We start from the raw sequence: 25,983 nt of genomic DNA, 5'->3' as shown, positions 1-25,983 counted from the left end.
GGCTAAGGGTAACTAAACCTATGGAACGGAATAGAAAATGTAGGAAGCCAGGCAGTGGTGGTGCACGCCTTTGATCCCAGCACTTGAGAGGTAGAGGCAGGCAGATCTCTGAGTTCCAGGCCAGCCTGGTCAACAGACCAAGTTTTAGAACAGCCAAGACTACACAGACAAACCCTAACTCGAAATACAAACAGACAAGAAAATGTAGAGAAAGCCCAATGTATAGTTACCCAATTCATGATGAAAGTGATGTTAAGATACAATGGGGAAAGGATTTTCTTAAACCCCTAGTGACTAACAGGACAGCAGGTCTTGCCTAAAGAATTACAGCATGCCATCTAATGGTGAAACACCTCAGAGTCCATCTTGTTGAACTGTGGGTCACCACCCCATGTAGAATTACATAACTGAGATAGAAGATTGTGAAAATATTTGGCAACAGCGAAAGATTTCTGAACACGGAATGGCCTAACATTAATTCAAAGTCAAATGTGTAATGAGCCAGACAGGTGTGTCACAGGACGCCACTGCAACCTTGGTTCTGCACACACGTGTGTTTGCGTGGCACATGCCACGCAGTGCCACCAAACACTGCCCAAAACACCTGGGCTCACAATTGAGGCAAATTTGAGGGTACGAATGACATCTTTTTTCTTGGACACACAAAGTGTGTCTTACATACTTTTTGTCTTACATACAATAGTTTAGTTACTAAAAACAAAAAACTCACTAAAACCAAACCCAAACCAAACCAACAAGAACAAAACCACCCACAGACTATTTTTCCCACTGCTGCTCCTCAGCATGTATTGCCAAATCAACATGTGATGTGCCTTTACAGCATGCTGTGTTGGAGCGATTGGTTTTAAAAATCGGTAAGTTGCTAGCTTGTGTTTCCTGTAACAGCTGAGCCATCTCTCCAACCCGCTTGTGTTTCCTAAGAAAGCCACTAAGTAAATCTTGGTTTGATATTTGGACAGAATTTTAACAATTTCTCAAATGCTTCCAAACATCTGCCATCTTATGCTTTATTTGCGAGAAGCTGAATTCTCAGGATTGACAATTACAAAATCAGTCTAAGAAAGATGTTGAAGAGGCAGGCGGTGGTGGTGCACACCTTTAATCCCAGCACTTGGGAGGCAGAGGCAGGTGGATTTCTGAGTTGGAGGCCAGCCTGGTCTACAGAATGAGTTCCAGAAGAGCCAGGGCTACACAGAGAAACCCTGTCTTGAAAAAAAAAAAAGGAGGAGGAGGAAGAGGAGAAGGAAGAAGGAGGAGGAGGAGGAGGAGGAAGAGGAAGAAGAGGAAGAAGAAGAAGAAGAAGAAGAAGAAGAAGAAGAAGAAGAAGAAGAAGAAGAAGAAGAAGAAGAAGGAAGAAGAAGAAGAAGAAGAAGAAGAAGAAGAAGAAGAAGAAGAAGAAGAAGAAGAAGAAGAAGAAAAAGAAGAAGAAGAAGAAAGAAGAAGAAGAAAAGAAGAAGAAAAAAGAAGGAAAGATGTTGAAGACAGCCTGTGACCTGCAGTGCCGTCAGGCATGGTGGTGTCAGGGTGTAAAGTCGCTGAAGCCTGATACCTGAGACTTAAGTCGTGTGTAAAAGTAAGGAGCATTGATTCAGCTGAATTTCCTGCACGCAGGGCTCTGCCCACTTGGGAATGGGGACCTCCAGTGGACTCTACAGCCAAGCTTTTAGTGTCTGGTAGGGAACTTCCAGGGAGGGGTATGTGCCCTTTTACCTTGATTAGCTTGGTAATCTATCTAATTAGCTTGGTTAGCTCTGTCTCCCTGGGGGTCCATTATTCATTCTAGCTACTAGTCTTACTTCAAGCCAAATGACAGGGTATCTTGGCATTGGCTGACCACAGCTGTGGTTGGTTCCTGGATCCGGATTCCTATTTCTAGGAAACAGAAACTTAGGCCTAGTTTCCCAAACTGCCAGTTTGTAGCCTGTCTTGGAGTCAGCCTGGCACTGTCTTGCTCAGCCCTCTAAGTGCCAAGTGCCGTACCCACTGATCCATCTCACATACCCACCAAGATTTAATTCTTTATTAAACATAAACACATCTCACTAGTATGCAAACTTGCTTTTAGCTGGGCGGTGGTGATGCATGCCTTTAATCCCAGCACTTGGGAAGCAGAGGCAGGTGGATTTTTGAGTTCAAGGCTAGCCTGGACTACAGAGTGAGTTCCACGACAGCCAGGGCTACACAGAGAAACCCTGTCTCAAAAAAAAAAAAAAAAAAAAAAAAAAACCAAAAAAAAAACAAAAACAAAAACAAAACAATGGGAAAAAAACCCTTGCTTTTGTCTTTAATAAATGGGAAAGTTATATTACTTAAGATTTTTTTTAAAAAAAACATTTTTTAACTTATTGACTTTATATCCTGCTTTCTGCCCCCCCCCTCCTGGTCACCCCCCTCCCACAGTCCTTCCCCTATCCTACCTCCCCTTCTTCTCTGAGCAGGTGAACTCCCTCCCTGGGTATCCCCTCCCACCCACCTCCACCCCTGCACTTCAATTTTCTGCAAGGCTAGGTGCTTCCTCTATTATTGAAGCCAGACAAGGCAGCCCAGTTAGAAGAACATATTCCACACAGACAGCAGCTTTTAGGATAGCCCCACGCCACTTGGTCAGGACCCACATGAAGACCAAGCTGCACATCTGTTACATATGTGTAGGGAGGCCTAGGTATGTTCTTTGGTCACTGGTTCAGACTCTGAGAGACCCAAGAGTCCAGGTTAGTTGACTCTGTTGGTCTTCCTGTGGAGTTCCTAACCCCTTTGGGGCCCTCAATCCTTCCTCCTATTCTTCCAGAAGCATCCCCAAGCCTCATCCACTGTTTGGCTGTGGGTGTCCGTATCTGTCTGAGTCAGCTGCTGGGGGGAGCCTCTCAGAGGACCACTTGCCCCTGCTCACCAGCATCACAGACTATCGTTAATCCTGTCAGGGACTGGTGCTTCCCATGGGATGGGTCTCAAGTTGGGCTGGTTGTTGGTTGACCATTCCCTTAGTCTCTGCTCCATTCCCTGTGCCTGCATTTCTGTTAGGATCCATTTTGGGTTAAAAGTTTTGTGGGTAGGTTGGTACCTCTATCACTGCACGGGTTTCCTGTCTGGCTACAGGAGGTGGCCTCTTTGGGTTCTATAGCCCCAGTGTAGTGACTTACAGCTAAGGTCACCCCCATTGATACTTAAGAATTTTTTAACTCCTAGGACACACCAATATAGGCAAATTTTTTATTGTGTGTGTGGGAGTGGGGTGGGGAATATTGTGCTATAACTTCTGCTCATTTCTTAAGGCCTGTGGCAATAAATCTTAAGGTGCTTGAAGTTATAAAGAAAATAGGATATAAATGTGAAACTTAAAAATTAAATTTCTTATCATTTAATATAGAAAATGTTTGGCATCTAGATCTCTATTATATTGCTATATAACTGACTTTGCATAAAAAAATTCATGAGCAAGATGGGGATGACAAGGGGAAAGTTTAAGAAGCCTTGCTCTAGGGTCAGTTTCTTTAGTTGGGAATAGCCCCAGGCTCTCCACTACCTTTTAATATTGTATTAGAGGTGAGGGGAGCACAGAAATTTAAAATGCTTCTCTGGTTATTATAATCTAACTTTTTAAAGAAATGCTTTGTTCGATTATTATAAGACTTGAGGAATTTTCAGAGTTCATAAGAAGCTCACTTTGACAGCTTCGGAGAGCATTTTCGTGTGCTCTTATGGAGAAGATATTTCTGTCATTCTTGATGCTGTTTTACTCCTGGCGTTGAGTAGCAAAGCCTCAGGATACTGCTAATATGTGGTAAGTGTACAACATGCCCTTGCAGCATGCTAGCACGTCTTCATGACTAAATTAGTTACTTCAGCTGGGATGTGGCCTCAGCTGGGATGTGGCCTCTCCTTGCCTGTTGCTCTCTTGGCAGAAGGGACCTGAAGTGCCCCGAGAAGCCCTGGCAAGTTTAAAGAGTGTTATTATTGTTGTTGTTGTTGTTATTATTATGTCTTTTGATGTACTAGTTCCTATGTTAGGAATTATTATTATCATTAATTATACGTCTTTTGATGTATTAGTTCCTGTGTTAGGAATCATGACCTCTAGACCTACAATGTTGGAATGAGAATCACAGGCTCCCCTCACGGCTTACTAGGAGAGATGGGATGGATGTGTTAATTTCCTCTTGCTGCTGTTTCCTACCCTGGAGGCTGAGTATCTTAATCACCTTTCTCTTACTGTACAGAGACAACATGACCAAGGCATCTTATAAAAGAAAATGTTTGTTGGGACTTGACATTTCCAGATAATGAGTCCATGACCATCATGGCTGGCATGGCGCGGGAGCAATAGCTGAGAGCTCTGTCTACAAGCACGAGGCAGAGAGAGCTAACTAGAGATGGCATGGGCCTTTACAACTTTAAAGTTATACACCTTCCTCAACAAGGCCACAGTTCCTAATCCTTCACAAATGGGAGCCATTCTCACTTAAACAACTACATTGCTCCTCTTAACAAGAGTCGTGGTCATCGAGGATAATTTCCCTATCTTGACATCATTACTTTATCATAACTTATTTGTAAGTTCCAGATATTAGGATATGAACTCATTCCAAGTCGTTATTCAATCTATCATTGTGGGAATTCTATATCTACCTGCCACCCCAAAAGCAAAGCTAGAAATTTTATGTACAAAAGTTATTATAATCTAAATAGTACTTTAAAAAAACTAGACAATGGTTAATTCATTGGTTATAGTGAAGGACGGTAATCCATGAGACGTGGAAAGACACCCAGGTGAGTCAAAACTACTATTCACTCCTGTCTGGAGAAAGTGCCCAGCTGTGGCCCGAAGTTAAGAGAGTCCAGGCTGACCAGGCTGGGATCTCAAGGCAACTGTAGATCATAGGGTGGACTGTTTTAGAGTATGGAGAAAAACAAGTGTACTCAAACTTTTCTAGAAAATGGAAGGAGGAATATATCCCAACTGTTGGCCTCATCGTCTATGAGGTCAACAGTATTTGCATAACAACACAAAATTCATCATATGCTAGTACAAGCTAGTTCCTTTAATCGTACTTTCTTACCAACTGTGGGAAATGTGGCCAGGTGGAGAAAGGATCATGATCACGGGGGAGTGGAATGTGTGTGTATGTGTGTGTGTGTGTGTGTGTGAGAGAGAGAGAGAGAGAGAGAGAGAGAGAGAGACAGACAGACAGACAGACAGACAGAAACAGAGAGAATGAATGTGTCTCTGTGTGCTCTCTGTGTGCTCTCTGTGTGTAGGCATGCATGTGCCATTTCACATGTGTGGAGGTCAGAGGACAAGTTAGGATGTCACCCTTGCTTCCAGGTTTTCAATGTCCCAATGCTGGTCTGTGATCTTCCTGGGATTGTTTCCGCCTCCCATTTCACCCAGGAGCACTGGGGTTACAGATGTGTGCTATGCCTGACTTCCTGTGGACTCTAGAGATCTGAACTCACAACTGCACGGCGAATGCTTTAACCACTGAAGCATCTCCTGGCCTGAGAGCACATTTGAAAACACTAGGGAGCCAGGTATATGGTGGTGCACACTTATAGTCCCAGAACTCAGAAGGCTAAGAGGATCATATTGAGATCTTCTAGATTAGAGACTTTAGGGGGAAAAAACATCAATAGGATTTTAATGAATGTATAAAATTTGTATTAACCATGTTACATTTTCATTTTAAAATTCCCTAATGATGTCTGGCTCAACCTGCCTCCGGCTTCCAAATGCTGAGATTATAAGGCACGTGCCTCCACATCTCTTGCACCACATTCCTATCCTGCCTTCAGCCCTTACTCTTCCCCCTCCATGTACTCAGACTCTTTACCCCCTCAGACTCCTCCAGAACGCACTCGTGTACTTTAGCCTCAATTCTGGAGCAATAACGCCTGTATTCCTTGAACCCCATCGTCACGTATTCCAAGGAGTTGGGCTTTGTTGTTCGTTGTTGGCTTTTTGTTTTGTTTTGTTTTTTGTTTTTGAGACAGGGTTTCTCTACATAGTCCTGGCTGTTCTAGAACTATGTAGACCAGGCTTTCTTCAAACCCACAGAGATCCACCTGCCTCTGACCCCCCAAGTGCTGGAATTAAAGGCATGTGTTTTTAGTCATAGGTTCTTGCTGCACCAAGAACCTTTCCTCCCAGGACTTAGATGACATGAAAGATTATATGTAGGTGTTGTGCGACTATTTGGTCTTCAATTATAAGGTTCATGGAGTCTGGGTTTGGTTTGGCTCTGTCCACTGTTTTATTGCAGTGTCCAGGACATTGCTGGTTATTTATGAATGGTCTTCCACAGTTTACGATGGCCTTTTTATTTCTGTGGCTTCTCCATTACGTAGCAGCATTAACAGCAAATGAAAAAACTTGGTATCAAAGGTCTCAGTGTTAGGTGTGAGCATTGCCCATGCTGCTGTTATTTATTGATTTATTATCTGCCCTTATTACTTGCCACACTGCTGTGTGGTCGCTTATTTATGTTTCCTATATTGTATGCTACTGTCTGTTAAATATGTCCACTATTCAGAATACAAGAAACATTTTCTGTCTATAAGAAAAAATCCCAACTGCGGCATAAACAGATTGGGTCAGGGGTTGGGGAGTTGGGAGATTTTTTTTAAATGACAAAGATTAAAAAGACTTTTCAGGGCTAGTGTTGCTGATCAAGGATTTCCTTAACCAAAGTCCTGTAATCCCAAAACTTAACAGCCTCCTTGGATTGCCTGCTACGCCTCTGTGCCTGCACAGGCTTACCTGACTATTGTAGAAAACTTTAATCCCAATCAGGGGTTTCTAGCCTACCTTTGATCATTTAGTTCTCAGACAATGGGAAACCAGTGCTCTGCCTTTCCAGCTGAGCACTTCCTGACAATTCAGGCCAACACAGCAAGGACTCTGAGAAAGGAATGTTACAAGTAGGACTGCAGTGGGGTCATAGGACAGCATTTCCTCGGGAGCCTGGTGTGTACAAGACACTGCTCACAACAGTCTTACGGCCAACATGAGCATCTCCATGTCCCGTTACAAGTAAATCACAATGGCTCACTTCCGGAGCACTGACACTCCGGGGCCAGCTCTGCCTCCTCTCCACCCAGCAAATCTCACCCAGCTTTCAAGAACCAATTCAAACACCACTTCCACGTAGACGTTCTACTTGTCAGAACTTTCTTCCCTGCTTCTGCACCTGTCCAAGTTAACTGTGGTAGCTACTCCACTTAAGCACTGAGGACTTGTGTAATTTCTGCTGCTAAGTGGTGAGCTCCCTGGGGAGAGGACCTTTTTTATTTTTTTATTTTTTATTTATTTATTTTTTTTAACCCATTGGACCTTTTTCTGTACTTATTACAAATAGAAGGCACTGAATATTTGTGCTTAACGGGAAAGGCACCGACACAGTCCTGATTTCTACAGTGGCAAGAAAGAGAGTAGCAGGCATGCACAACACATGTAAGCCCGGGTTACACAGCAAGACAAGGAAGAAGACACCCTGTTGTCTGTGACCTTCATCAAGCAAACCAGCTCACAGGGCTTCAAATTGCATCAAAGCAGAGCTCTACGTGAGCCTCAGCTACTGGCTATCCTAGCGGCAAACGGCGGTGAACAGCAGAGAGCCTTCTGATTTTATAATCAGATGGTTTGAAAACTGCAGAATATGTTTCCTACCTATAGTAGCAACAGCTGCTACTGTTGTGTGTGTGGGCCTTTTGTTTGTTTGTTTGTTTTTAATGACAGAGACTTTCAGGGCCAGTGTTGCTGTTCAAGGATTTCCTCAATAAAGGGTAAGTCCTGTAATCCCGTTTTAGCACGCAGACCTAGATGCTACATCTCCAGGGTAAAAACTCAACAGCATCCTTGGAATGCCTGCTGTATCTCCAACACTAGCTTACCTGACCACTATAGGTACAGGCCATACTGTGAGATACCAGTGCTTGCCTTTCCAGCTGTCTTTATTTCCCTTCCTGTCTTGCTATGTAACTGGGCTGTGTGGGACTCAGGGATTGAACAACTCTTAGTGAAATGAATTCCACCAGCTATACCTGACACTAACTGCCTGTTCACAGCATATGACAAAAGGTAAGCTCTTCCTATAGCTTCTTGACCAGGAAAAGACGGTAAATCTAAAATAAGGTCTATAAAAATTGAAATCCTAGTATTTTTGTACAGCTATTGTACAGTCCAAGGCAGAACTTTAGATTCCCTACAATATAGAGAAGTGACTCTTGGTTTTAAGACAAGGTCTCACTCTGTACCATGACACAGGTTGTCCTTGAAATTACAGCAATCATCCTGCCTCAGCCTTCCAAATGCTGAGATTACAGACATGAGTTACTGCATTGGGACGGAGAAGTATTTAACTCTCTTTAACAAAAAAAGATCTAATATTTAATACCTCCCACATCCACACAGACACTCCACTAAGGACTGCTATAGGATTCGGAGTTACCTCTACTTATTGTCCCCTTCCTCTGTAATTTAGTCTCAGTAACAAAGCACCATCACATTAATGCTTCAATTTGGACTTCATAATTTGGTCATACTGATCTTTTTCCAACCTACTATTTTCAAGTCCCTATGGCTGCCACCTTAGTGCAAACCACTGTCACTCTGTACCTGCACAACTACAAAACATCTGTAGAAATGGACACTGGTCTCCCTGTTTTGATCTTGGTTTTCCAGTTGATTTCTCATGTTGTACCTAGTCATCTGTGGGATCAACTGTAATTAATGTCTGTATGACTTACTAGAAAAAGCCACACGATCCAATTCAAGGAAACTTTATATGAAAATAAACTTAAGACCAAATGAATATTAAGACCTTATCACTGAAAGCTAAGGCAAAAATGCAGAATTCATGTCTGCACAGATGAATCCTATTTTAATAAGTCACATTGCTTTCCTCTGATACATTAATACATTCTCAATGTGATCAACAGAAGACAAAACTCTTTGGGTCAATCGAGAGTTCATTTTAAGACCACAAATCACTTTAAAAGGTCACCAGAAAACAGAAGGGTGAGAACGCAGCCCTAGCTGAAGTACTAAGGGCTACTCATCTGGCTCTATTGTGACATTTAATCTACCCCTTCTAGCCAACTAGTGGAGAGGGGCGGCATTCCAGATCTAGGACTATGTGATCCACATGGGGGGCATAAGATTTCACTGGGTGAACATGCAAGATTTGTGTCCTCCACGGTTTTCCATGCACTTGTTGAAGAAGAGAGGCAATCTGAGTTTCTGCAGATTCTGCCCATCTTTGCCACTCTGGTTTGCTGGCTGATAACATTCCTCCCCTGAATTTCCCAGTAGTTCCATTTCCCCATTTATTAGTGGTAATTTTCTGGGGACAAGGGCAAAGCTCTTCTTCCATGTTACTGCTTCCAGGTGACTGTGGATTCTTTCCTGAGAAAGATTCCACGTTTTGGTGGATATGCAGAATACCCCCAACATCCTTCCGGAGTACTTGGCAGGCAATGGGCCAGCCCTCTTCAGAACTGGGAATGAGCCCCAGGTTCACCCTATCTGCAATGTTTGAGAGCTTCAGTTTCCTGTTATCCCCAAAATGTATTTGGCACCGGTCTGCGACTCCGTTGATCTCCAAATTGTTTCTTAGAGCAACTACAGCATGAGGATTCCATTCACAGGCATGGACAAAGGCTGCACCGGCATGAACTAGGAAAGGCAACGTAAAATAACCAATCCCTGCATAGAGATCCACCAGCACCTCTCCAGCACAGGACAGGGATGCCACTCGAAGTTTCTCAGTTATGTTTCCGAAGGAGAACATGCACTGTGTCACATCAAACTTATACCTGATGCCATTATCCATATGCTCTACCCAGCCATGGTCACCCAGCAGCAGAGTCACTGACGGAGTTCGCGTACCATCAGCTAACACCCGCCCTCGTCTTGCCAAACGTTGAACTCCAAGGGCTGAGGCGACAGTCTCCCAGAGTTCTGGTTGCAGACTTTTCCACGGCGTGGCTTGGAAGCAGTCTTCACTAAGCAGCATTAGGTCACCATGCCGTTGCCAAGACCGGGGCAAATCAGCCTCCAATTCGGAGGACCACGTCACTCCGCGGTCCTCCACCCAACGCCTCACCTCAAGACACAGCCTCTGAGCAGGTGAGCAAACCCGGGCCTTTTTAGAAGGGAGAGGATCCGGGAGCTGCGTCAGCAGACAGGTGCTGCCCGGAGCCACGCGACTCCTCAGCTCCTGCAGATGCTGCTCAGAAAGGGCTTCCGCCAGCACCGGTAGCGCCACCGTGCCATCCCGCAGCTTTTCCACACGGTGCTGTCTATCCAAGACTTTCCGCTTCTCCAGATAATCTCTGTATCTCTGGGTAAACCGAGGCTCAGTCACAACTGCGACAACTACAGACTTCTCGCATTCTCTCTCCATGTCGCTAGCGTTTGCATCCCTTCGGAGTCCATTCGCGAGATTTCTCCAGCGGGGCAAGCCCGCCGCCACAACCGGAAGAGCTAAGCCCGCTCCGCTACGGCGCACCGGAAGTGATGTCAATAAACAAGCCGGCTCTAGAAGTAGTACTGCGATGGAATTTCGGTTGCCACAGTGGGTTGCCTTGTGAAGCCGCGGCCGCCATGTTTGTTATGGTTATGGCCAGTCCGTACTTACTTCCTCTTAGGAAAATTAGTAATTCTATGAACCAAAACTCATGAAATGAGTCGATATCCTCCGGAAACGTTATACACTCTCTTTAGAGATGCTCGTAATTTTTTTTAAAAAGTGAATTTGAAATGGAGTGAATTTACAGAAAGGATTCCAAAAATCTAGTGTTGTTTATAAATTAGCACCAGCCATCTTATTGTTGGAAGTGAAACGTTATATCGCTTCCTTATTCCCTTTTCTTGTAAAGATTTTCATCACGGCTGCCTCGTTATCCAAGGAGGGAAACATTGCCACGGACCACCCCAGTCGGGTATGGGGGTCCCTGGGATGAGGCTCTTGTAGTTTAAGTGGGTAAGGATTTGGCGGTGACAAATAGAAATAAACAGAGGCAGTTTAAATCTCAGTGTATTTTGCCGCTTTCAAGCAAGGGTTCTTATTTAAAAAAACGAATATAAGCTGGGTGTGGTGGCGCATACCTGTAATCCCAGCACTTGGGAGGCAGAGGCAGGTGGATTTCTGAGTTCGAGGCCAGCCTGGTCTGCAGAGTGAGTTCCAGGACAGCCAGGACCACACAGAGAAACCCTGTCTCAAAAAACCAAAAAACAAACAAACAAAAAAAAAAAACAAAAAACAAAACAAAACAAAAAAAAACCCCGAATATTACAACTCTTAGAAACTGTGTTCAGTGAAGCAATCACAAATACCAACATTATCATTTGGCACAGTAAAGCACAAACAAATCATCCAAGCATTACAACTCTGAGAAGATGTATTCAGTGAATCACAAACAGAACAGGTAACATCATTATTAATATAAATCATCCAAATATAACAGCTCTGAAAGAATGTATTCAGTGGGGCAGTCATCCAAGGCTAGTGGCATATTTCCAAGAGCAGGTTAATAAATCTTTATGGGCAACTATTGTTTAACATCTAATGCCCGATTTTTAATAAATCTTCAATGCATAAATTTAAACTATTTTAATCCTTCCTATTTAAGGCTTTCTTTACCACATACTAAAGCCCAGCCCCAATGACTCATGCGTAGCCATATGAAATTTTATTGTTGGGAAAGTTTTTATGTATTGAAATACTGTTATATAATTTTGTAAGTGATTTATAAAGTAAAACATTGGTTTCCCCAGAGATAAGGTCATGCTAGTGACCCCATCCCAAGGGATGGTTTCTTACCCATTATTCTTGCTTAAGATCTTGGCCTAGGCTACCAGGAGCACATCATAAATAAGGAAAGGAATAAAAGAAAACAAAACATAAATTGCCATGAGAACTACTGCTCAATATGTTTGCTTCGGCCAAGAGTTCCACAACCGGTTCCAAGAGACCTCTTTCTTTTGAAGTCTACCACCTCAGTCTGTGGAGCTTGTCACACAGAGTTTACTGGGATTGGTGTGGCAAAACATGTTTTAAAATAAAGGAGAATGTGAGTAGAGTAAATCCTGCCAACTCCCCAAAATGGGAATCTTTGTCTAGGAACTGTAGATTACCCGAATCACCTTGAGAGAAATGCTGTTCTTGTGGGAGATGGCATGGAAGGTAAACGAGTATTTGCAACCAAGCTCGCCGATCAGGATTCCCAGACCCCACATGGTGGAAGGTGAGAACCAAACCCAGGTCTTTTGCAAAATCATCAAAAGCTAATAATTGCTGACTCTCTTGTCTTTTGTAAAAAACATTTATCTTTTCTGGGGGGAGGACACTCATGCCGTAGGGGGGAGCACTCATGCCGTAAGGGGAGGGCACTCATGCCGCAGTGCAGTGCAGGTGTGACAGCTTGCAGTGTCTCTCCTCTTTTTCCACCATGTGACTAGGTAGGAGTCAGGTTGTCTGACTTGGTTGCAAGCTCCTTTACTTGTGGAGTCGTCTTGCCAGGCCATCCTTGTCATTTTACTCGTCGATTTATAGTTCTGTAAATATAAACAGTGAAATGAATATTCATGAGCTATAGCCATAGCACGTTTATTTGGCTCCTCTGTAAGAAATATCAAATGTGAGAGTTTTCTATCAAATACTAGAAAACTTCTGTTTAGGACAGAAGTTGAAATCTTTTTATTGCTCCCTAACTGTGAGATATTTTTTGCAAATGTTTTAATTCTCCACCTACCCAGTAATACCTTTATTTACACAAAGGTCCATTGCTGTATTCCAGGAATCTGATATCCTATAGCAGTGACTTCTTTCTTCTTCTAACACTTTCAACTTTCATTATTTCCTGTGTGACAGTCTTTTTTTTTTTTTTTTAAGATTTATTATTTGTACGTGAGTACATTGTGGTTCTTCTGGGACACACCAGAGGAGGGCATGAGTCCTTTTATAGATGGTTGTGAGCCACCATGTGGTTGCTGGGAATTAAACTCTGAAAGAAGAGCCAGTGCTCTTAACTGCTAAGCCATCTCTCCAGTCCAACAGTTTGTTAAATTAAGATTATGAGGTTGGACTCTAGACTGGGGAACAGACTCAGTTACCACCTGAGTTAGAATAAATGCCAAGTGCACTTCCTGTGTTTGTGTGTTCACTCTCCTAAGCACATCCTCTTGATCAAGAGGTGAAGTTCGCCTTGTCCAGACAATTCTGTTGGCATAGTAGTCTTTTTATTTTCAACCTGGCACTTACTTCTAACACTTCCCATTAAAAGCAGCGTTCCCGCCTCAGGTGTGAGGACTCTGGTTCTCTGCATCTTTTTCTTCTGTGGCCCACCGGTTATTTAAGACTGCCTTGCTTCATTTCCATATACTTAAAAAAGTTTTTCAAATTCCTGTTTTTATTTATTTCAGTTTATTTTAAAAATGTACTCTACCATTGTCAGAGATCATATTTTGTATGACTTGGGCTCCTTTAGACTTTCTGGAGCCTTTCTCATAGTTGTGAATACCGTCTGTTCTGGAGAACGTCCTACGTGCCTTTGGCAGGAGTGTCTGCTCCGCACTTGATGTCTGGAATGTTCTATCTGCTAGCAGGCATCTTGTCAGCTCATGCTCAAGTAAAACAATTCTGGTGTGGTAGAGGCCTTGTCTAGTGTGCTCCAGACTCTATATCCCTATAAGCCCTCTAAACACAATATTCTAGAGTCTTTCTTACCCAGACCACAGTCTTAGGAACCTCAGATCTAAGCATTAGATAAGATCTTATCACCAGCACACACACACACACACACACACACACTTCCTTCTATCCCACTTCTCTGATTGTCTTACTGCCCAGAAAACTGTACTTCTGCCTTGTTGTTCCACCATATCTGTCAGACCTGAGACACCAGTTCCTCCACAGGACTACTTTCTCCCATCTTGTCCTTCTTCAGTAAGACAAGCCTGTATTCCACATCGCCATGTAGAATTTTACAGTCAAAGTCTTTTTATTTAATGCTAGCTATCTTTTTCCAAAGTGGGTTGATTTGTTTCCAAGAGCTAGAGGATGGAGCTGGATTTCCTCCCTCACTGCATTTCACTGTTATTTCATGAGTATGGCCACACATGGTTGATTGATCATAGCGTCTTTTTATTTTCAACCTTTTTATTTCAACCAAAGGACGCGTAAGTGAACTGATCAATGAAAGGCTGGATAGAACAGTTTGAGTGTTTTTGTTTCAATATAGTGTCACTAGAGGGCAGCAAAATCGAGCACAGAGCTGTCAAAATTGACTAACATCTTGGAGGGTTTGCAAGTCTAAGGCTCTTCAAGGGTCACACCTTCCTCTGGCCTTCCTCGACACCATTAGATGGCCTTTCCTGTCACAGACTACCCAGGTGAGTAGACGTAGCTCTTTTCTGGAAGGCATTAGTAAAAATGTACATAGATTTCTTTGTGTAATAAATGTTGCTATTTAGAGCCTATTGCTCATGAGTGGTGCGCCAAACGCATATATAGTTGTAGTATCACATAATTCCACTAGGGGGCATGCATGGGCCACTAAGCTGGTGACATACCCAAAAAGGAACGCTTAAAAAAAGAGACTTTCCTCTGGCCATAGAGCTCCGTGGACATTCTCTCTACCTTCCTTCTGCTCACTAGATGCTTCTTACACATCTGGCCAATCCGCCTATGGAAACTTTCGGGAATCACTGAAGACGAAGATCTATGGTGTCCTAGGAGAAGGCTGAAAGGCACTCCTGTCTCTTACCGAAATGTAACCTCCCCTCATCTTTGAACTTACCTGAGGTATAGCCTCTTTGTTTCCCAGTCACTTTTCTCTGCCGCCATCCCCCTTCACCGTTAAATCTATAGGAAGTAGAGCTCTTCTTAACACGATATCAAGTTTTCTGTACTTGTCTCACAGAGGGCACAGGTCAGAGTCAGAGACCCGTGCCAAACGGTGGCCTCTTCTGGAACAAGGGCCTTCACTTCTCCCTCCTTTGAAGCTCTGCACAGTGCCTAGCTGAGAGGGTGCATACAGTGGTGAGCCTGTGACTGTTGATGAGTGACTTCTGAGAATGGACTCTTTTGCTTTTAGATCTATGAAATCTTCCCTGGATGAATCGAGATGCAAGGGATTTGCTTTAGAGAAACCTTTGGGGATGCATCTCCTGGTGATTATCTTCTTCTTCTTCTTCTTCTTCTTCTTCTTCTTCTTCTTCTTCTTCTTCTTCTTCTTCTTCTTCTTCTTCTTCTTCTTCTTCTTCTTCTTCTTGTTCTTCTTCTTGTTCTTCTTCTTGTTCTTCTTCTTCTTCTTCTTGTTCTTCTTCTTGTTCTTCTTGTTCTTGTTCTTCTTCTTCTTCTTGTTCTTCTTGTTCTTCTTGTTGTTCTTGTTCTTCTTCTTGTTCTTCTTCTTGTTGTTGTTCTTCTTCTTGTTCTTCTTGTTCTTCTTGTTCTCCTTCTCCTTCTCCTTCTCCTCCTCCTCCTCCTCCTTATCCTTCTCTTCCTTTTCTTCCTCCTCCTCCTTCTCTTTTTCCTCCTCCTTCTCTTCCTCCTCCTCCTTCTTCTCTTCCTTCTCCTCCCCCTCCTCCTGAGAAAGCATTTCTCTGTATATCCCTGGCTGTTCTCAAACTCACAGAGATCCACCTGCCTCTGCCTCCCAAGTGCTGGAACTAAAGGTGTGCACCACCACAGCCTCACTCTTGTTTTTTAAAGTTTAAGTTTCAGAAACATTCACCTGCATGGGCCCCTCCCAATTGTGTGTGAGTGTGTGTGTGTATGTGTGTGTGTGTGTGTGTGTGTGACCAAGTGTGTGCTGAGCATACATATCTCTTTATATATGGGTCATATGTTTTGTGTGAAGTTTGCAAAATAAGATTTTTTTTAACCAAGAACTGAAAGGATCACCGTGCTGTGTGGTTCTTTCTCCCCTCTGATCCACTCCCACTGATGCACAGTAGCCCTGGGGAGGAAAACCTGGAAGTCAAAATAAGAGCACATTGAGTTCTCACTCAGCCGGGTACATGTAAGAGACTGCGTCATCCTCATGTGTATAAGGCTGTCGGCAGCTATTCCACTTTAGGACCACCTTTCCGTAATATTCCAAAGCCAGCTGAAAGCCCACTTGACGTCTTAGCTGGAAGGTGCAAGGCCAAATGTCTTATGATTCTATAAATATGCTGTGTGCTGCTGAGTCCCAGAAGGGCAAAGACTATGCAGGGATCACTAATTAGAGTGTAAAAAATTCTTTGAGTCTTCAAGCATTTAGATTTTTGGAAAAATATTTATTTTCATTTGTGTGTGTGTGTGCTGCATCTGTGCACCAACATGTGCATGTTTGTGTTACAGACCGTGGGTCTGCTGCGGGATAACCAGGATTCTTTGGTCCAGGAAGACACAGATCCGGTGGGAATTACAAACTGACATGATCACAGAGGTGGTTTGAAATCTGGTTGTATTTTCAGGTATCTCCCAAAATCCAGTCAAGTTAACATCTCAAATTAAGCATCATATACATCTGTAAAAGGCTAGCTAGGCTTTCTCAGGCAATACAGGGTGTTTACCCAAAGTCCAGGGCCATGTGGCTAAACTGCTTCTTCATCTTGGTCCCGCCTGCCCCGGAGCTGAAGAAGGATGATTCTGGTGCCTAGACTCCTGGCGAAAATGGCAGCATTGTAGAGCTTGGGAAGCTGTCTGGCTCTTGCATCTTTCAAGAGTCTTTCTGCCTGGTCTGTCGGTTGCATTCTTCTCTGTGCCATGCCTGGGGCCATCGTAGGCCCTCTGAGGCCCCTGGTAATCAGTTCCTTGTAGTCCCTAGCCTCAGCCCAGGGCCGTCCTAGGCCTTGGGCGATTAGCTGGATCCGCTCCAGCCTCTAGCCCTTAGCTTGATGAATTAACTCATTCCTCCTCTGAGTCTCTCTCTAAGTAGAGAGAGTCTACTACTTCTCTGAGTAAAAGTTATCTACTGCCTCTCTTTCTCTCTCAGACTCAATTGAGTCTTCCTGAGTATTAAGTATAAACTGTAAACTGAGTCACACCTGGATAAGCTAAGAAAAGTTGTTTTTCTCAAGGGCTCCCTGCATGAGGCCTGCAACACAAAAGGCCAGTTCCTCATAAAATTCCCTTGCTATTTAGGTGGTCCTGAGATAGCCTGTCCGTAAGCAAACTCAAGAGTTAAAGGCGGAACTGGATTAACTTGTGGGGGAAGGTAGTAGCTATGGGACTAGGTATCAACTCAAATGTAAATTCTCTCTACCTTGCCCAATACTCATCTTTATGGTAGGGACCTCATAAGATTTTTCAGATGTAAATATCCTTAGTCTGGGCCCATTGTTTGGAATCTACCTGTCCTGAAAGGCAGTGACTAGAAAACCAAAAAAAGAACTTGTGACTGGAGTTTCTGGAATGCCTTTTCTACCATAATAATATAAGTGGTTGGAGCAAAGCAAAGCAGAATTTTTTGCTATAAGATGAATACTTATATATCTATATTAGCTTAGTTATACCATGTCCCTGCTATAAGGAAAGAGGAGAGTTTAGGAAATTGCCAAGTGAGAGTTTCAGCTTCTAAATATACAGAGAGGTCCGTTATTCCTAGGAGAGGTTTTTTTCTTTCACCTCTGTCTGTAAAATATCATGTTTACAGACTTCTCTGGGCTACCGCAGCATGTTTGAGGGCAGCCAGAAAAGCCAAAAGGTGTTAGAACTTTTGTAGCTAGAGTTACAGGCTGTTACTTGATATGGAGTTAGGAAGTGAACTGCGATCCTCTGCAAGAGGAAGGCACCCTTGTAACCACTGAGACATCTCTTCACTTCCCAGCATGTAGATTTCGAAGCAGAATCTGAATCTGCTGCCAGCTGTTCTAAGCGTGAGTGCCCTGAGGATTCTGGGAGATGATCTGAGCTTACACTGCTCTCTTCTGCTGGTTCAGGGGTTCTCATTGGCGGGATATTTGCCTGTGTCATAGAGTTCCTTCCTTTCGGCTGTAGGTGGCTTTGGACACTCAGCCACAGCATTTGCAGTGAGCACTGGCTTCTTTCCTTTCAACAACTCCAACCCTGGCCTCACAGTTCTCCTTCTCGTAGCGGATGAAAATTAGCTTCCTTTCTTGGGCCCTCCCCGCTCATTCTTGAACCATGGTTTTGCAGACTCTCTCATCCCTTTGATTTTGGGAGTATCCTGACACCAAAGTACAGGGACGCATTCCTGGTCAACTGTGGTCACTACTGCCTGCATCTGGCTTCACCACTGAGGGTTCCAGCAATGGAGTCCCTTCTTTCCAGGACCATTCAAGGTCTAGGAGGTGTGGGCCCTGCTTCCCTGTCCCTCGGGACCTACACTTTTCCCCTCTGTCCATTTCTTCTATCCAAAATCCCGAGTCCCCAATGCCAGCATTCCTTCTGGCTATGACTTTTCATTTATTCCTGGATCCTTCCCTGATCCCAAGGTTTATACTTCAGAGGAAAGCATCCAGGGAATCAGGTCAGTTACTCAGCTGTTTTTTTGACCCATCCCTCCTAGAGTGATGGGGAGTGAGCAGACGGTGATTATGAATGAATACAAAGGAGGGAACGGGAGAAACATAAGTTAGTACTTCAAAATAGAGCTAGTAGCATGTGTCTATTTTGAGTATTGTATCAAGTTTGGTCATGTGAAAATGTGATGTATTATGTCACTTGGTCTGGTGGTTTGAATAGGCATGTACCCCTCGGTGCCCCACCCCCAGAGATTCATGTCTTTGAATGCTTGGCCCATAGGGAGTGGTACTGTTAGCAGGTGTGGCCCTTTTGGAGTAGGTGTGGCCTTGTGAAAGAAGCGAGTCTCTGTAGGGGGAGCCTTTGAGGTCTTCTATGCTCAAGCTCCACCCAGTATGGGATCCAGTCTTCCTCTGCTACCAATGGATTAAGATGTAGACCTCTCAGCTCCTCTAGCTTCAGGTCTGCCTGCTCGCTGTCATGCTTCCTGTCATGATGATAACGATACTGTTTTGTTCATGTGTTTCTTCACAGCAATAAAACCCTAAGACAGTCTGCATGACAGCCCTGAGTTGAGCTTCACTCCTGGTCTACTGACTCCTGGAGTTCAGGAGTCACCTCATGGACACCAATCTCAGTCAGATAGGGATAGTTTAATGAGCAGATGCCCTGAAACTAATGCCCAGAAACTTTCAGACTTGGGAGCTGAACTGTGAAATTAAGTTAAGATCTCACAGGGATTTTAAGCCTTAAAGCCACAAAATCTGTGTCAAGTTCTTTCTCTAGTCAGGGTTTAGGAATAGGGGATTTCCTTAGGAACATATCTTTGCCATACACTTATTCTGCCCCCATTGGTTGGGGTACTCAACTGTGGCAGGGGACTTGCCTTGTCTAACATTCATGTCTTAACTTAGACACCTGGATGTCAGTTACCCACATACACATCTCTTTCTGCCAGGGAGGATGTCAGTTCCCAGGGAGGTCTTGGGTACTTAAACTTTACTTGACCCCTTACTCAAAATGGAAGTCTTATTCCAAATAGTTTCATATATTGGTACACATGGTTTTTTATGTTGAGATCCAAGCTTATCGTGGGTAACTATACAAAGTAGTTCTACTGATTTCTATCGTAATTGCTTTCCAAGGGCACAGAACATAACAGAATATATAATCAACTTGGGCATGAGAAAGTTTCCCAGTAACAGCAGAAACAACATGAGAAAGTCTTCTTATAATATTAATTTCTTATAATATTAAAAACAGCACAACATGGTAAGCTAGCCAAGTAACAGTTACCTAGTCCATAACATTCCATCTACACCTTAACATTTTACCTAGGCCTTAACGTTGATGAGACCAAGGCCTAGAGAGACTTAGTAGCACCTTGCCCAGGCCATCCTCGCATTGTTGTGGTGTGTATTATGTAGTCAGGATGGGGTCATAGGACTTGTCACTATGGGATCTAAGATAAGTCTGGTCACAGAAAAAGGCACAGTTGTTAGCCCTGCTAGTTAATAACTTTGTAGCTCCAGGCACATCTCTTAATTACCTGGGCATAAATTTCTGTATCAGCAAATTAATGATATTGTGCTAGAGTCTCAGGTCCCAGGTTCTGCATGAGGAAATGAACAGTGCAGATCTGAATGCCTTCAAGTACGCTCCCTAGTCCAGAGGATCTGTAGCTTCAAACTGTCTGAAATTGAGTCACCAAAGCAGCTTCCCGGAAGCCCTCCCTACCCAACTCCCCACCATCGGCGTGCTCTGAGAGAGCGTATCTAGGAAGCATATTCCTAGGATCACCCACGATTAAGCAAAACTTCATCCAAATCTCTGTAGATAGGACCCAACAGTCTACCGTATTTATTAAACCACAGCCTCGGTGCCCTAGATTGTTATCGTGTGTTACCAAGGGATGCGAGGGAAGGTAAGGCTTTAAGAATGGGAGAGAGGAAGCTAACGCACGCTCTGAAAGTGTGGGGTTTTGAATGAGAATGGTTCTCAAAGGCTCATAGATTTGGATGCTCGGTCCCCAGTTGATGAATTACTTGGGAAGAATGAGCATGTTTGGCCTTAGAGGAGGTGTGTCATTGGAGAGAGGCTTTGGGATTTCAGAGGACCATTTCAGGTTAGCACTCTGTCTCCCGCTTCACTTCCCCTGCTACATAGCTGTGGATCACATACAAGCTCTCAGACCTGCTCCAGCACCAGGTCTCCTTGCCTGCCTGCCATGCTCCCCGCCGAGATGGTCATAGACTCAGATTAAACACTTTCTTTTATAAGTTGCCTTGGTCATGGTGTTTTAGACAATTGTTTTAAAAGGAAAAGATTTAAAGCCATACATCGGTGTTTGGAATCGGTGAATGGATTGGTTTAACTGTAGAGAAAGGGTGCTCTGGTTTCAACGTGGCTTGTTCCCCCAAAGTGTCATACACTGAAGACTTACATGATCGTCAGTGTGGAGGTGGAACTTTTAAGAGAAAGGTCCTAGTGAGAAGAGTTCATAGGTCAAGTGAAGACCTGTCCTTGGGACCTTGGCTTTCCTCTGGCTTCCTGTCTAGTTAGGTTCTTGATTCTATAGTCTTTGTCATTTCTATCCACTCTGAGGTGATACAACTGAGGGGTTCCTCATTATAGACAGGATCATGTTCTTTAGATTTTCAACCTCCCAAAATGTGAATAAGCCTCTTTTATTCATTAAGCTAGCCTGCCTCTAATATCTCACTGTTGTTATGCCAAATGGACTAGTACAAGGTCATCGTCAATAGTAGAAAATACCGAAATGGGCCAAATCATGGTCAAGAACACAACTTTCTGGTGATTAGAACATTAATGTCTGCTAAATAAGAATGCATTCATGGAACTGGGAGTTGGTGTAGTGAGTCCATGCTTGCTACAGGCAAAAGGACCTGAGTTTGTGTCTTCAGCATATCGAAGGGTGCAGCCAGTGAGGAGGTGGCAGAGTGGTTCCACTTCACAGCCTTCGGAGAGACAGGCCTTGGAGGGAGAAGAGGATCACATGCTCCCACTACAGACTGTTTTATTGGGGGTAGAGGGAAGCAATGTCTGTACTGGCACTTGGAGGAGCCTAGTCAGGCACTTTACTGGACCAATCTTCACAGGTAGCTCAAGGAGAGCAGCAGAAGGTAACAAGGTGGAAGACCGTCTCGGGATGGCATGGCTGCTCACAGCGGGATGCCATCTAGGCAAGCGGAAGTCCAAAGCCAAGTCTCTGCTTCTCAGACTAGAGGACAGCAAGGTGTGGCTAAGCGACTCCTTTGATCTCCTACAGGGTGTGAAAGTTTTACAGGCCTCTCATTTCGCTATGAAATGAGAGATAAATATAAATTCATGGTTGCCCAAGACTTCCTTTTTCTTCCTTTCTGACAGGGAATTACTTTAACAAAACCATAACCACCCCCACCCCACCCCTGCTTCCCCAACAGTTCAAACAAGGAATAAATGAACAAAGAACTAGATGAACTGTTTAGTTACCCCACTGTGTACACATGTGTGCACTCACAGATACACACAGACAGGCACAGACAGACAGACAGGCACATGTGCGTGCGCACACTCACACACACACACACACACACACACACACACACACACACACACACTTCGAGATTCTAAACTACTAACCATGTACAAAGTAAGCCTGTTTTGAGTTCTTAATGGACAACTTCTGCAAATGTTAACCTCCTAGACTCCACACCCAGCTCTGAGGAGGAGAGAGCGTTTGGTTCTGATGCTCCAATGGGAATATCTAACCAGCTAGCTCACAGCCGTTTACAGCTCAGGCAGAAAACATTAGTCTCCGAGCTTCACCCATTTTCCCATTCATCTTTTGCAGCGGTTGCTCTCCACATTCCTAAGATGTCTGATTGATATCGGTTACCTAAACACATCCCTGAATTTTCAGTTCCCCAGATTATACTTCATTTATTATACATGCCTTTTTATGATTTGTATGGTTTTGTGTATCCTTTGAGATACATTGAGTTGGCAGTAACACTACATTACAATTTATATAGATTGTTAAGCATAAGCTAGCAGACACAACTCCAGAGGCATTCTAAGGATGTCATACAGACAGAGTGGATTGAATAGTGGACCCTCTCTCCTCGTGTCTGCCTAAAAAGACTTTATTTGGTCATTGCAGATGTAATCAGGATGAAGCTATACTAGTTAAGATGGATTATTAAATCTGATGTCTGGTGACCTTATATGAAGGGATGAGGATCCACAAAAATACTTGAAAAAGGAAGAAGGGAACATGACTTCGAGACAAGTCAAAGGATCAGAGCCACCTGCAGTGGGAAAACTTGGAGAGGGCTTTCCACTGGACCCCTCAGAGAGAGCACGGTCCTGCCGACGTCTTAACTTTAGACTTTAAGCCTGTAGATTTCGAGGAAATAGACTCTGATCCTTTAAGCGCTTAGTTTGTGGCACACTGTTGCTGCCATCTTAGGAAATGGCACCCAGTCTTAAGGAGAATGTTTCCCATAATTCATCGGCTCACTCATTCACTTACCTGGTGTTTCTGTATTCTGAGCGCAGGGGGACACTGCCCTGCATCTAGAGAACACATGATGACTGGGGCGCCTTCTGCCCTCTTGCCTTAGCTGATACATCAGAGTGAGCACTGGCTTCAAGGCTGTGCGGCCTCTGCAGGTGCACCTGGCCCAAGACTCGGAAGCATCCTGTGTTGTGTTTAGCACTCCGCTGTTGCTGTCTTGAAAAAGATCATACTTTTCGAATAAGTGACTCTCCATTTTTATTTTGTGCTGAACTCCACTACTTATTCTTCTGTGTCTTGTCCTACTGGGGTAGCTATGTAATGACTGGTGGTATCAGGAGGGCACAAAGGAAGACCCACCAAGGTAATGTGGTAGTGAGAGACCAAATCTTTGGGGTTCAGACTCAAACATAGAGAACCTGATGTAAGGTTAAACTCAAATTAACTAACAGGCTGGTATCTAGCACCAGTTTCCAGGCTGCCCCCAATAAAACCTGCGTCTCCAGGTTACTCCCTATCCCCCAGCACGCACACACCAACAAGACCTTAGTCTAGCACCAGTCTCCAGGTTATTCCCCAACAAATCTGCACCTCCAGGTTACAAGCCAGTCTCTGGCTCTTCACTTTTAAACAACCCCCAATCAGAAGGAAAGCAGAAGTTAGGTTTATGGTTTGGCTCCCAGCGCCAGCCAATTATGTTCAAGGTCACAATAGCCCCCAATTAGATTCTTGCCAGGCTAGAGACACTCACGGCTCTCTTCCATTTCCTATAAAACCTTGTCCCCATGAGTGTTCAGAGCTTTTTCCCCACCAAAACCATCCCATGGGTTGGCAGTGAGTTAAGATCCCAAGATTGAGCGTATAAATAAAGACTCTAGTGTGATTACATCACATCAGCTCCTGACTGGTCTTTTGGGGTTCATGAAAGACTCCTTAAGGGAGGAGTTTGTTCTTAGAGTAAATTCGAAAAGTGGGTATTTACAAAGCTGTATGGCTGTGGCTTCATAAGCAACTGCTTAGAGACAGATCTTTAACAAATCTGTGAAGGCATCTTATTTAAAGTTCTCTTTTTATGTGTGTTATAATATGCAAAATATGGTAGTAAATAACCCATGCACATAAAATGTTAATATACAGCATTATATATAACGGGATCCTCTTGCATTACATATACTAATGGTACAGAGGAAGGGGTTTCTTTTAATAACCTTTCTCTTCTCCCCTCCCCCACACTGTCTTTCCTTTTCTATATCCCAATAGTCTTTCTTTGACTTTTGTGTACATCCAGGACTTGTCCTTCTGAGTCTGGCTTGGTGCATGTATGTGAAAGTCTGTGTGTATTGTTTTATGTGTCCACTCATTCACTGAAGGGCTTCTCAGCTGGTAACACCATTTGGTTGTTGTGGCCAGTGCAGCAGTAATGATGGATGCGTAGGTGTTGCTATAGTAGAACTTTGTTCCTTTGGAGGATATTCCCAGAAGTGGGGTAACCAGGTTATATGAAAGTTCTTTTTAAAAATTTTTTGAGGAAATGTTGAGAGCATTTGGTGTCACTTCTAGAAATTTGGCGTTTGTCACTGGGCTTGGACAAGGAAGCAGGCTCAGAAAAGATTATTAGAAACAGTGACCATCCATCAGGCTTTGTTTACCGCTTTGCTGAAATACTACTGTATGCGGTCTCTTTGCTGACTACTTTACTTAATTATTACCTTGTGTGATCCTTTGGCTTACTACTACTCTACTTGACCACTTTCTTGTGAGATCTCCTTGTTTACTACTTCTCGTGATTACTTTGTCTTTGATCTAAGAATTGACCATGGTTTTTGGATATCCCTAGAGTGATATAAAAGCAGGCTGGAGAAAGATAAAGCTGCTTCAGCCTCAGTGCTGTTATAATTTTGTCTAATTGTTTTTCTTTTTCAACCCTCATTCCCTCACTTGACACCCTGCTGACTGACCAAGCTGGCTCGTCAAGGAATCTTCACACAGATTTCCATAGTGGCTGCCTCAGGTTATAATCCCAGCACCGGGACATCGGTTTCCCCATCCTCGCCAACATTTGATGACTTTTGCGTCTTTTTCTTTCTTTTTTTTATGACAACCATTCTGACTGAGGTGAGAAGGAATTTCCATCTCCCTGATGAATAAAAAATGTTGATTATTAAGATTTTTTTTCTGATTCTTGTATTCAAGAAGAAGCCTCCAAAAGCCAGAGTGATTTATGGGAAGGGGACTTAAAAAAAATACACAGGAAGCTGGGCAGTGGTGGCGCACACCTTTAATCCCAGTACTTGGGAGGCAGAGGCAGGTGGATTTCTGAATTCAAGGCCAGCCTGGTCTACACAGTGAGTTCCAGGACAGCCAGGGCTATACAGAGAAACCCTGTCTCAAAAAAAAAAAAAAAAAAAAAAAAAAAAAAAAAACGATTTGGCCTCTCATAGCTCAGGCTTAACCCACTACCACTCTGCAGGGGTGGGGGGTGGGGGTAGGCTGGGGTGGGGTAGGGAAGCCCTGAACAGTCATCGAGATCAAGGCAAGGTTTTATAGAAAGCAGCAAGTGAGGGATGAGTGTTTCTAGCCCAGCAAGCAGCTAACTGGTGCGTTACTGTGGCCTTGAGCATTAACTGGCTGGTGTGCACTGTAAACTCGACTTTTGATTTCTTTCTAATTGATGGTTGTTAGGTAGAGGGCGGGTTTATTAGGGGTTAACCTGGAAATACTGGATTTGTTGGGGGACATTAACCTGGTCTTGGGGAGACCAAGATCTAGTTGGGGTTAGCCTAGAAACTGGAGCTAGGCTTGGGTTTTGTTGGGGGATCACCTGCAAACTAATGGTAGGAACTGGCTTTGAGTTTAAACTTAGGTCAGTTTCTCTAAAATGGAGTCGGAACCCCAAAATTTGGTCTTTCACTTTAAGTTCCCTGAACCTGGCAAATGGGATCCACCTAAGCCTGCTCTTTTGTCTGTTAGTTT

General features: G+C 43.7%; 1 protein-coding gene across 1 annotated transcript; it reads right to left on the bottom strand.

Moving 5' to 3' along the window:
- Window positions 1-8,870: 8,870 nt before the first annotated feature.
- Window positions 8,871-10,528, bottom strand: Trmt12 (tRNA methyltransferase 12 homolog). The gene has a single exon (XM_052161368.1). It carries the CDS (start codon window positions 10,419-10,421, stop codon window positions 9,108-9,110), a length of 1,314 nt encoding a protein of 437 aa, XP_052017328.1. The 5' UTR covers window positions 10,422-10,528; the 3' UTR covers window positions 8,871-9,107.
- Window positions 10,529-25,983: the final 15,455 nt, after the last annotated feature.

This window comes from Apodemus sylvaticus, chromosome 17 (assembly GCF_947179515.1).
Source record: "Apodemus sylvaticus chromosome 17, mApoSyl1.1, whole genome shotgun sequence".
Classification (NCBI taxonomy): Eukaryota; Metazoa; Chordata; class Mammalia; order Rodentia; family Muridae; genus Apodemus; species Apodemus sylvaticus.
This window is presented reverse-complemented; position numbering and strand designations above follow the sequence as displayed.